This window comes from Heterodontus francisci, chromosome 32 (assembly GCF_036365525.1).
Source record: "Heterodontus francisci isolate sHetFra1 chromosome 32, sHetFra1.hap1, whole genome shotgun sequence".
Taxonomy (NCBI): Eukaryota; Metazoa; Chordata; class Chondrichthyes; order Heterodontiformes; family Heterodontidae; genus Heterodontus; species Heterodontus francisci.
Window position 1 is genome coordinate 47,921,705 of NC_090402.1, and position 13,204 is coordinate 47,934,908.

At 42.7% G+C, this 13,204-nt stretch overlaps 1 protein-coding gene across 1 annotated transcript in view; it reads left to right on the forward strand.

Moving 5' to 3' along the window:
* The window catches only part of LOC137347476 (uncharacterized), a 63,062-nt gene that overhangs the window by 18,532 nt on the left and 31,326 nt on the right, over positions 1-13,204 (forward strand). Inside the window, exon 10 of the mRNA XM_068011922.1 lies at positions 4,477-4,530. Coding sequence (XP_067868023.1) covers positions 4,477-4,530 — 54 coding nt within the window. The remainder of the gene's footprint in view (positions 1-4,476; positions 4,531-13,204) is intronic.

Sequence of the window (13,204 nt, forward strand, 5' to 3'; positions counted from 1 at the left end):
TAGTGCTCCTAAGTGACTGGTCTACTAAGTTCTGCAGTGGTTAATTCATTTGTATGTGAAAGAAATTGTGGAAGAAATGAAACAAACTTCTTGTAGATGAGAGTAAGGGGATAATTTCACCTTCATTGCCTAGGTGGTAATATGACGGAGCAGAGCTCTTCTTCCCCCATCACCACCCCACCCCCATTATGGAACTCGCCTGATTATTTCTAACATTTCAAACATTTGAGTAAAGATGTTCTTCCTTTAACCTGCTTCAAATGTTCTTTTCACTAAGTTAAATTTATATCTAATGATGCTATTTCCACAGCCTAATTTGAAGTGATATTTTGGGTTTACCTTATCTGTATCAATCTGATGAGGTTTCCTTCCTTAATTCCTTCTTTCTGGTCTGGAGAGATTGAACTTTTTTAACCTTCCTCATAATTCATCCCCTTTTAGATTTAGGATTGGTCTTTTTGCTGTTCTGTGTTCTCCGGGGCATGTACATGTTTTAGTGTCTACACTTCTGTCCTTTCAGGTTATTGTCTTCAGAAAGTGAAACCAGAGGCCTGGTCGTGTGATAATGTGGGCACACTCTGTTTTGTAACCTTACTGAAGAGTTTTTGTAGACTCCTGAGATGTGATCTACACTTTGGAGGTTTGGGAGTCGATCTGCACGTCAGAACACTGATTTATCAGATCACCACGGGTGCTGCCTATGCTGTTTTAGATTGAACCTGAGATGAGGATCAAGATGACCAGCAGGAACATCAGCACCAGCAGCCTGTTGCTGACAGACCTGCAGCTCCACAGAGAGAAGCGATCAGCAGAGAGGTACAACTCACAGGAGGCCATACCCAGCACATAAGGACTACAGGCAGAGGACAAGCTTCTTCGACATGTGGGAACACCAGTGCTTCAGGAGGCCAAGGTGTTGTGTCACATGATGACAGATATTTGCGACCTGGTGACCACGCTTTACCAGTTGCTGTCAAAGTTACGACTGCCCTCAACTTTTTTGCATGAGCTCCTTGTCCCCTAGAAGCCATCCACTGATTTGGGGAGGTGACATGAGCGGCTGCACCCTTGACTGCATGAGGATGAAGGTTGCATGGCAGCTACCAGGAAAGCACTTGTGGTCACATACCAGCTGAACATTTAGGGAATGGAAGCCCTTCTTGTTGAGGAATCTCGCTGACTGCTCACCTTGCGCCTTGATGGCCACATGGGTGTAATCAGTGATGCCCTGCACCAGTGGGAATCCAACAATGGAGACAAATCCCACTGCCCTTTGTGCCTGCGAGGCCCCAACTGTTGGGAATTGTATATACTGCTCTGCTTTCACAAAAAGGGCATCAGTGACCTGTGATATGCAATAGTGTGCTACTGCTTGACAGACGCCACCAATGTCCACTGTCAATCCTTGGAAAAAGCCAGAGGCAAAGACGTTCAAGGCCACAGTGACTTTAACAGCTACTGGCAGGGCATGACGACCGGTGCTGCGAGGTCTGAGGTCTTCCTCAATGAGGGCACAAATCTCAGATACTATCTGCCTAGATAGGCGCAGTCTCCTGCGGAACTGATTCTCTGAAATTTCTAGGTAGCTTCTTCTTTGGTGGTACACTCAATGCTTCGTTGCCTTCTTGCCCCTCATTCCTCTCCTCTGCTCTACTCATTTCGAGGGCTGTCAGTCTGTTCCTGAGAATGTTGATCCTCATTGCTACTGATCCTTATCTCTGAGTATCTTAATCCCATGTCCAGCTGTTGCTTGCTGTCAGCTGCACTCACAATGCTTAATGTACCCCTTTCTCATAGTTCCACGATCCTTGGAGGGCCACGACCCCTCAACTTACCAAGTGTGCACAGACCACTTGCTCTGCTAACTCTGCTCACCCGCTGGTAACAGTGTGCCATTGGATGACTGCCCCTCTCAGCTCTGTATCCTTTTATGAGCCCATCTCATTGAATGTCACAGCTATGACTGGCTTTCCATTGCATTGTGGTCTCGTTCTACTTGGCTTGATCCAGATCCAGTGTGAATCTCATAACTTCCCTCAAAAATTGCAGACTAGCCCTTAATGAGCTCGTTAACAGACTTAATTGGTAATTGCTCAGAATCGAGCAGGTTGCCAGGTCTCACCTTGCTTGCTCGTCACAAAAAATGGCTGACCGTCAGAACGGTGTCAGAAAATTATGTGCCCACCTGCCTCAGTTCCTTCCCCCATTTGGCCACCAAAATTCTGTCCCAAAAATCTGTCTATCTCAGCCTTGAATATACTCAAAAATAGAGCACCCACAACATTTGGGTGGAGAATTCCAAAGATTCTTAATCTCTGAGTGAAGAAATTTCTCCTCATCTAAGTGCTAAGTGATCGACCCATTATCCTGAGACTGTGCCTCCATATTCTAGATTCCCCAGCCAGGGGAAACAAGCTCTTGTGTCTACCCTGTCAAACCCCTTCAGAGTCTTGTAAGTTTCCATGAGATCACCTCTTCTAAATTCCCGAGAGTATAGGTTCAATTTACTCAACTTCTCATCATCTCAGATTCAGGACCAATCTAATGAACCTTCGCAGTACTGCCTCCAGGGCAAGTATATCCTTTCTTAGATATGGAGACCAAAACTGCACAAAGTACTCAGGTGTGGTCTCACCAGAACCCTGTACAATTGTAACAAGATATCCTTATTCTTGTACTCCAGTCTCCTTGCAGTAAAGGCCAACATGCCATTTATCTTCCTAAGTGCTTGCTGTACCTGCATGCTAACTTTCTGTGTTCCTTGTACGAGCACACCTAAGTTTCTCAACATCAACATTTAGAAGTATTGCGCCTTGTAAAAAATATTCTGCTTTTCTATTCCTACTACAAAAGTGAAAAATCTCGCACTTCCCCACATTATACTCCATCTGCTACTTTGTTGCCCACTCATTTAACCTGTCTGTATCTCTTTGCAGCATTTTTGTGTTCCTCACAGCTTACATTCCCACCTAGCTTTGTATCATCAGCAAACTGAGATATATTACTCTCAGTTTCTTCATCTAAGTTATTAATATAGATTATAAATAACTGAGGCATTCCACTAGTTACAGCTGCCAATTTGAAAATGCCCTGTTTATCCCTTCTGTCTGCTTCCTGTCCATTAAACAACCTTCCATCCATGCTATTATATTATGCCTAACTCCATGACCCCATATCTTGCGTTTTAACCTTTTGTGTGCCACGTTATTGAAGGTCTTTTGGAAATCCAAGTATACTACATCTACTGACTCCAATTCATCTACTCTACTAACTACAACTTCAAAAAACCCTAATAAATTTGTCAAATGCCATTTCCCTTTTGTAAAACCATGTTGACTTTGTCTGATCATACTATGATTTTCTAAGTGCATTGTTAAGACTTTCTTAATAAATTCAGGCATTTTCCCAATGACTGATGTCAGGCTAACTGGCTGTAGTTCCCTGTTTTTTCTCTACCTCCTTTCTAGAATAGTGGTGTTACATTTGCTAACTTTCAATCCACTGGGACTGTTTTTGAATATAGGGAAATTTGGAAAATCATAACCAGTGCATCCACTATTTCTGCAGCTACCTCTTTTAGAACCCTAGGATGTAGGCCATTAGGTCCTGGGGACTTGTTGGATTCAGTCCATTAGGTTTCTCTAGTTCTTCCTCTCTGCTGATATTAAATATCTTAAGTTCCTCACTTTTATTAACCCCTTGGTTACCTTCTATTTCTGGTATGTAATTTGTGTCTTCTATTGTGAAGATAGACACAAAATATTTGCTCTACCATTTTCTCATTCCCCATGATAATTTCTCCTGTCTCTGCCTGTAAGGGACCAACATTTACTTTAGTTACACTCCTTTTTATATACTTGTAAAAGCTCTTAGAATCTGTTTTTATATTCCTGGTTAGTTCACTCTCACGTTTGAATCTGTTTTTATATTCCTGGCTAGTTTATTTTTTCCCTTTTTATCAACCTTTTGTTCGCCTTTTTTTGGTTTCTTAAACTCCCCCAATCCTCCAGCTTATTACTGTTCTTTGCAACATTATATGCCTCTTCTAATCTATACTACCCCTAACTTTCCTAATAAGCCATGGCTGGATTTTTCTTGCTGAGTTTTTGTTTTTTAATGAATATATTTTTGTTGTACATTTTGAATTGTTTCTTTAAATGTTTCCTATGTTTATTTACTGCCATACCTTTTAAGTCTGTTTACTCAATCAACCAGTTCTCTGCTCAGGAATTTTAAGTTCTTGTATGTGTACTTCAGTGTGAAGCGCTTTGGGACTTCCAGAGGTAATGAAAGGCGTCATATAAATGCCAATTTTTTACTTTGCTTTCTTTATATGAGTCTATAGAGACAATTTGTAGAATAATGTAAACATCAGTGGCCTTTGCTTTTACCCTTAACTGACTGTGCCAACATTAATATTTTTAATTTTATATTATATTTTGGTTTAACTTCTAATTATTCTGTACTTCTTTGCAGGCTGAACATAAGGAGATAGTGCCAGGAGTTGATACAAAGCATGATGACATTCAAGTAAATTGCTTTGTAGATTGTTGACCTCTTTCCATCTAAAGAAATGTAACTCCTGTTCCTGCTATGAATAGTGATTATTCTCATTTAAGTAACCTCAGTACTGTCTACTAGATTTTTCCATTTTGAGGCCACAGCAGATATTAAAATGATGGAAAGTAGGTAATTACTTTAATTATGAGTTTAACAAAGTGGTGCAGGTTGTCAGAGCAATGTCCTGGTTCTGAAAACACTGAGATACAAGTTTGCTAAATTGCTGATATCGGTCACATCAGGTACTGCGAGATTATGGAGAAGGTTAGTTACCCTGGGCTGTTCTGGTGAGCCTCCTGGCAACTGATCAGAGTAGCACTGAGTTCAAGCCTGGGAGCAGCTTTCCTTCTGATGGTTTGTGAGTCGGAAAATTAGAAGAGTGGGGAAACACAGGAACATTTGAGTGTAGAAAGCCTGAAAGTGTAGGGTTCAGTGGATAATGATGAAATACTGTAGCTTAACTCTCCTGACTTTAGGGTATTTGCCAGACTGTTTGAAATTTCTGCGCCTTTATCCAAATCCATAATGGAGATGATCAACTAGTAACATAACTACTATTTGCAAGAATAATTCCTACCTGTCACGGGGGGCTGAATTGGATTGCCCTTGAAAATGGCGAGGGGATCATGATGCGCGATTAACCTGCACCCATTGATTGAAATGCAAGCAGCGCGCCAACTTTGTGCTGCCTGCTCATTGTAATAATTTCTGCATGAAATAGGGGATTTTAAATTAAGTTAATGAAATAAATTTAGGCGACCATAAAACTACTGCATTGTCATAAAAAACTAACTGGTTCACTAATGTCCTTTTGGAAAGGGAACCTGCTAACTTTACCTGGTCTGGCCTATATGCAGCTCCAGACCCACAACAATGAAGTTGACTCTTTACTGCCCTCTGAAGGGCCTAGCAAGCTATTCAGTTGCATCAAAACTGCTATGATGGACTTCGATAGTTCAAGAAGGTGACTTACCACCACCTTCTCAAGGGCAATTAGGGATGGGCAATAAATGCTAGCCACGATGTCCAAATCGTGTGTACGAATAAAAAAGTAAGCATCAGCAGAGGGCCCAAAATCATAACTTCTTAACACCACCTAAAGCTAGTTTGCACTGTTAAAGATAGCCTGCACCTCTTAAAGGGGAGGTACATTATGGCTGGACCAGGTGCTAGAGATCATGCAGAAAGTTCATCTGTCCTAGAAAACAGTGAGCAATGGCATAATGTGACAGAGAGCAGATTCCAAGGCTTTCGGATGCTGCACTGGAGGTCTTGGTAGAGGAGGTGGAAAAGAGAGATGTTCGGCATCTGCAGGAGTACAGGAGGCCCTCCAGACAGTCAAAGGGCAGCGGGAGTAGTTGTTATGGCAGTCAATACCAGGAGTCAAGCACTGACAACCTGAATGCTAGAAGAAGTTCAATGGCCTCGCATGAGTGGTCAAGGTTGGTGACTGCATCTTCAAGTGTTATATCCTACCTACTGCAGCATTAACCTCAGCCATTGTTCAATTTCACCACACCCCCATCACTCACCTACCAGCAATCTCTGTCAGGACTCAGACTTATGTCATGAAGACCCCCACCCTGCCAAAAATGAGGCATATTAATTTTATCACATGAACATTAATTTTAAACTGTTACTGGAGTGGAGCGATGACTTGTTTAAAGAGATCAGTAGTGGCTGGCAAAAAATTTGTATTCTAAGCGACAGTTGCCTAGGAAAAGACAATGGGAACTGCTCACTGATTCAATTAACAGAGATCGGTCTGGGCAATGGTGATCCACATCTTGTCGGTGTAAGAGACAGCACTACACCCCTCTGTTGAGAGCTTTGAAATCCACAAACGCAGGAGTTTGTTTAAACAGCGAGTCACATGACTAACCTGCTGGCCCAGGTTTGGTTTTGAACTGCTTACAGGACAGCTTGGGCAGACTGCAGATTGCAGCTGAACTTGGAACAAGAACCTCTCTCCTGTCTGGCTCTCTCTCCCTCACTAATATCCGGATCCACTGAAGTCACTTAAACCTCAAGAGAGAAAAGACTGCTACCTCAAAACATGTTTTAAAGCATTCACTGGGCCCTAAAGAAACGGCAAGACTTATTGGCAACCAAAGACTCTACATCGAACTCAAAGGACTGTAAATAGAAACCCAGCTATTGCCTCAAACGTTTCCCCTTTATTATTTCTACTTCTTCTGTCTCTATCTGCGTGTGTGTTTATCGCATATGCATGCTAGTGTGGTCACGTCGCATATTCGTAGTCGTTAACCGAATTAGAATTTAAGATTAATAAACTTCCACCTTCCTTGTTTAAATCTAAGAAAACCTGTCTGATTGATTTCTTTGCCTTACAATTGGAAAGCAGTGAACAAGGATTCATGGAGGGGGGAGCTAAAAACACGGTGTTTTTAAAATTAAACTCTGTTACGGTTAAACCAGGCAAAGTTTAGGGGTGGCGCAGTGGTTAGCACCGCAGCCTCACAGCTCCAGCGACCCGGGTTCAATTCCGGGTACTGCCTGTGTGGAGTTTGCAAGTTCTCCCTGTGTCTGCGTTGGTTTCCTCCGGGTGATCCAGTTTCCTCCCACATGCCAAAGACTTGCAGGTTGATAGGTAAATTGGCCATTAGAAATTGCCCCTAGTATAGGTAGGTGGTAGGGAAAATATAGGGACAGGTGGGGATGTGGTAGGAATATGGGATTAGTGTAGGATTAGTATAAATGGGTGGTTGATGGTCGGCACAGACTCGGTGGGCCGAAGGGCCTGTTTCAGTGCTGTATCTCTAAACTAAACTAAACAAAGGCTGAGAGGAAACCCCTAGACGTCTTTCTCACCTGGTCGTAACACCTAACATTTATATATTTCACCTCACCCTCATGCTGTGATACACTGCATATGGTCACATACCAGCTGGATGTTGAGGGAGTAGAGTCCGGTATATGTCAGATCTGATATGCCGTGCCCACAAAGCAGTATGCATACAATCAATGGCATGCTGCACCATGGGGAAACCTGTATCCTTGTAAAGCCTCTCTGAACCTGCTGGTCTCTGGCAAGACACTATGAAATGTAGTTAGCTCTTTGAATAGAGAGTGTCAGTTATCTCTCTTACAGAACAGTGGATGGCAAACTGTGAGAAGTTCATTGTCACCGTCACCTTCACAGGCAGTAGCAATCTGGATATTACCCTCCTCTGGGTTGCAGTTGTGTCGGCAGCAGGTGACAGATTTCAGTGAGGATATCCTTATTAAAGCACAAACATCTTGTGCATTGATCCTCACTGAGGTTCAGGGAGGAAAATTGCGCCCTGAGAGCCCATTTCCTCCACCTCCTCCTCCTCCTTCTAGCAGCTCTGCATGGTCTCTGTTCATTTTCCCAGTCATGTTGTATTCCAAAGAAATGCCATGTCTGGGAGCAACTGGTTTGTGCAGATGCCTTGAAGTCAGCAAGAAGTCCCACAGCACAATTTTTTATTCATTCACGGGATGTGAGCGGTGCTGGCAAGGTCAACATTTATTGCTAATCCCTAATTGCCCTTGAGAACATGGTGGTGAGCTCCCTTCTTGAACCACTGCATTCGATGTGGTGTAGGTTCACCCACAGTACTGTTCTGGAGGGAGTTCCAGAATTTTGACCCAGTGACAGTAAAGAAGTGCCAATATAGTTCCAAGTCAGGATCTTTTTGAGGGGAATTTGCAGGTGTTCCCATACGCCTGTTGCCCTTGTTCTTCTAAGTGGTAAGAAGTTGCGTCTTTGGAAGATGCTGTCAAAGGAGGCTTGGTGAGTTGCTGCAGTGCATCGGTGCTGGAGAGAGTGAATGTTTAATGTGGTTCATGGAGTGCCGATCAAGCGAGCTGCTTAATCCTGGATGATGTCAAACTTCTTGAGTGTTGTTGGAGTTGCACTCATCCAGGCAAGTGGGGGGTGGACAGGCTTTGGGGAGTCAGGAGAGGAGATACTTGCTGCCAAATTCACAACCTCTGACCTGCTGTTGTAGTCACAGTATTTATATGGCTGTTCCAGTTATGGGATTAAACAGGAAATTAGAGATGCATGCGATAAAGGAACATCTGTAATTATGGGTGACATTAATCTGCATATAGATTGGGCAAATCAAATTAGTTACAGTACCGTAGAGGAGGAATTCTTTGAATGTATACAGTTTGGTTTTCTGGGCCAATATGTTGAGGAACCAACTAGAGAACAGGCCATCCTAGACTGGGTATTGTGTAATGAGAGAGGAATAATTGACAATCTAGTGGTGTGAGACCCCTTGGGGACAAGTGACCATAATATGATAGAATTCTTCATCAAGATGGAGAATGACGTAGTTGATTCTGAGACAAGGGTCCTGAATCTTAGTAAAGGAAACTACAAAGGTATGAGGCGTGAGTTGGCCATGACGGATTGGGAAACATTACTTAAAGGGATGACGGTGGGTAGGCAATGGCAAACATTTAAAGAGTGCATGGATGAACTGCAACAATTGTTTATCCCTGTCTGGCGCAAAAGTAAAACAGGAAAGGTAGCCAAACTATGACTTACAAGGGAAATTAGAGATAGCATTAGATCCAAGGAAGAGGCATATAAATTTGCCAGGAAAAACAACAGACCTGAGGATTGGGAGCAGTTTATAATTCAACAAAGGAGGACCAAGGTTTTGAGTAAGAAGAAGGAAATAGAGTACGAGAGCAAGCTTGCGGGGAACATAAAAACTGACTGTAAAAGTTTCTATAGGTATGTGAAGAGAAAAAGATTGGTGAAGACAAATGTAAGTCCCTTACAGTCAGAAACAGGGGAATTTATTATGGGTAATAAAGAAATGGCTGACCAACTAAATGCATACTTTGGTTCTGTCTTCACAAAGGAGGGCACAAATATCATACCAGAAATGTTGGGGAACACAGGGCTTAGTGAGAGAGAGGAACTGAAAGAAATCAGTATGAGTAGAGAAATGGTGTTGGGGAAATTGATGGGATTGAAGGCCGATAAATCCCCAGGGCCTGATCGTATGCATCCCAGAGTACTTAAGGAAGTGGCCCTAGAAATAGTGGATGCATTGGTGGTCATCTTTCAAGATTCTATGGACTCTGGAACAGTTCCTACAGATTGGAGGCCACTATTTAAAAAGGGAGGTAGAGAGAAAGCAGGGAATTATAGACCAGTCAGCCTGACGTCGGTAGTGGGGAAAATTCTAGAGTCCATTATCAAAGATTTTATAGCAGAGCACTTGGAGAACAGTGGTAGAATTGGACAGAGTCAGCATGGACTTACAAAAGGGAAATCATGCTTGACAAATCTACTAGAATTTTTCACGGATGTAACTAGTCGTGTTGATGAGGGGGAGCCAGTGGATGTGGTTTATTTGGACTTTCTGATGGCTTTCGACAAAGTCCCACATAACAGATTAGCATGTAAAATTAAAGTGCATGGGATTGGGGGTAGTGTATTGCGATGGTTTGAAAATTGGTCGGCGGACAGGAAACAAAGTGTAGGGATAAATGGGTCTTTTTCCGAATGGCAGGCAGTGACTAGTGGGGTACAGCAGGGATCGGTGCTAGTACCCCAGCTATTCACAATATACATTAATGATTTAGATGAGGGAACTAAATGTAATATCTCCAAATTTGCAGATGACACAAAACTCGGTGGGAGGGTGAGTTGTGAGGAGGATGCTGAGAGGCTTCAGGGTGATTTGGACAGTTGAGTCGGTTAGGATTATATTCGCTGGAGTTCAGAAGAGTGAGGGGGGATCTCATAGAAACCTATAAAATTCTAACAGGACTTGACAGGGTAGATGCAGGAAGGATGTTCCTGATGGTGGGGGAGTAACCAGGGGTCATAGTCTAAGGATACGGGGTAAACCTTTCAGGACTGAGATGAGACCACAATCAGATCAGCAATGATCTTATTGAACGGTGGAGCAGGCTCGAGGGGCTGAATGGCCTGCTGCGCCTATTTCTTATGATCTTATAACACGATTGTTACGACCAGATGAGGAAGGGGTCACAGGCTCCCCTTTCGCCCCTTCTCTGGTTTGACCGCAACAGGGTTTATCTTTTAAACACAGTGGTTTACCTTACCAGGTCAGTGAGCACTTGCTCCTGTTACTCTAATTACAATTGCAAATAAACCAATCAGACAGGTTTTCTTGAGTTTAAACAAGAAAGATGTAAGTTTATTAACCTTATCACTCTAAATGGGTTAAAATTACTAAAATGTGTGACACATCCGCGCTCATATTCATATGAGAGGCACATACACACACAAATAGATACAGAGGGGAGAAGATAGAGTTGGTCCGTAATAAATGGAATTCAAATACTGAGTTTCAATGTCCTTTGTTGAAGTTAAAGTCTTGAAGTCCTCACTAGGGCCACGTACACTATTCAGGCTTGCTTCTCTGATCCCGGAAGGCTGAAGAGAGATTTTATCCTTCCTCTTGGTGGTTTCCTGTCAGGGTCTGTAGATTTGTGGTTTAGCTGTAGCCGAGGTTCCCCTGGGACTTTGCTGGAGAAGGAGATGGAGAAAGAGGTACTTTCTTGGAGTTCAGTTACAGTCTCTCTTTCTTTCTGAGACACAGTTCACAAATTCAGTGTTACACCAGCAGGTATGTCATGTGATCACCTTTTTGTTTGAAAACAGAAGTTTCTGGAAGGTTGTTTGAAATTTAAAGTTCTTCAGACATATGGGGTGGTGGGGGGGGAGTGGAATTGGCTCTTTCAAAGTCAAAGGGTGTCGATGGTTTTGATCACCACTATTGACTAAACCATTCTTGTTGATTGAATCAGGGAGCACCCCCATTGTTCTAGCTAGACTGGGTAATTTACCTCTGTCTCTCAGCTGGCCTTTGAATTCTCATGCAAATTGTGCGTGGCCATCTTTAGCTGTACTGTTCTGCTTTTTAAAAGTTATTTGTAATGTCCAGTAAAAAGTTCTCAATCAAAGTTTCATATGACAAAATTAATATTTTCCATTTGGCATGTGGTTTTTTCCCATCATACGATGGAGGATGTCCTCTGTGTGAATACACAACTTAGTTTCCTCAAGGACTGTGCAATGGTCACTCCTGCTATTATTGTTGTGGAAAGATGCATCTGCGAAAAGTAGATTGGTGAGAACAAGGTCAAGTAGGTTTTTCCCTCATGTTGGTTCTCTCACCACCTGACACAGGCCAGCTCGGTCTGTATTGGTGCTACCGAGCTACACTAGTGATGGGCACTGAAGTCCCTCATCCAGAGTACATTTTGTTCCCTTGCTCCCCTCAGTCTTTCTTCCAACATGGAGAAGCACTGATTCCTTGCCCATGTTTGACCTGATGTCATGAAACTTCATGGGGACTCCAAGGAGAACTCCTTCCTTACTGTATACCACTGTGCTGCAACTCTGGTGGGTCAGAACATAGCCAGGGATGGTGATGGAGGACTCTGGGACATTAGCTATAAGGTATGACTGTTAGTCTGTTGCTTGACAAGTCTGTGGGACAACTCTCCCAATTTTGGCACAAGTTCCTAAATGTCCATGAGGATAACTTTGCAGGGTGTGCCAATGTCGATGCCGGGTGGTCCATCCAGTTTAGTTCTTTGACTTTTCTATAGTGGTTTGCTAGGTCAGTCAGTTAAGAGTCAACCACATCGCTGTGTGCCTGGAGTCTCGTGTAGGCCATCTAGTGGTGACAATCCAGTAGTTTCATGTCATCATTATTGGTACTAGCTTTTTTCCTTTCAGATTTATTTAGTTAACTGAATTTAAATTCCCCAGCTGCTGTGCTGGGATTTGAATTCAGTCTCCAGATTGTTAGTCCAGGCTTCTGGATTACTAGTCCAGGAACATTACCACTATGCTACCATTCCCCTGTCATGCCAATTCCTGTAGACTATTGCTGCTTGAGAGAATGATGGAAATGCTTGTATAATTGTAGCAACAGCCAGAATAAATCAACCAGAAATTAACCTGCAGTTCATTGATGGTCCCTTTAAATAGTCCTTCCTGCTGCTTAACGCATGTTCAGTTATGCAAGGTTAAGATAGGGTATTGGCTGGAGCTTTGAGCTCTAAAATGGCTCTACTGATGTCAAAGCAGCGATGCACGCTGATTCTGTCATGATTTGCCCTCTCTGTATACTTTCAGTGAACGTTATCTGCCCGTGCGCTAATGCCCCCACCAGGATGGCATCTCATGATTTGTGGCAGAAGTGTGCATCCGAACATCACATGCTATTCTGGTTTCAAATGGCACCCGTGGCACCCAAACAACAGGTGCTACCAAACGCAATTTTGCTCCCGTTGACTCTTTAATTAGAAAGAGAAGTTAAATGGTGGTGCAACCATCTTTTATCTTTGTTACTATGTACTTCAAAGGAGTTTGGATTGTATTTCTGTGAAAAAGCCTGCTTACCTGAGAGGATTTTCAAGAGATTTCTGGAGTCTCACAGTCAACAGCCACACAGCTGTGTGATATTAAAGTCAGTTCCAGTGAAGTTAGGCTAGATTGTGGTTACAGTAAGTACACCTGTGTTTAAAGTCTTATATTCAGCAAGAAAGTGAGTGCAGTTTTTATATTTCATTATTGAAATACATATTGTTCTACTGATTACTGTTCATTTATCAGTATCATAAATTAATCTGTTTGTTGTTTCCAAAGTCT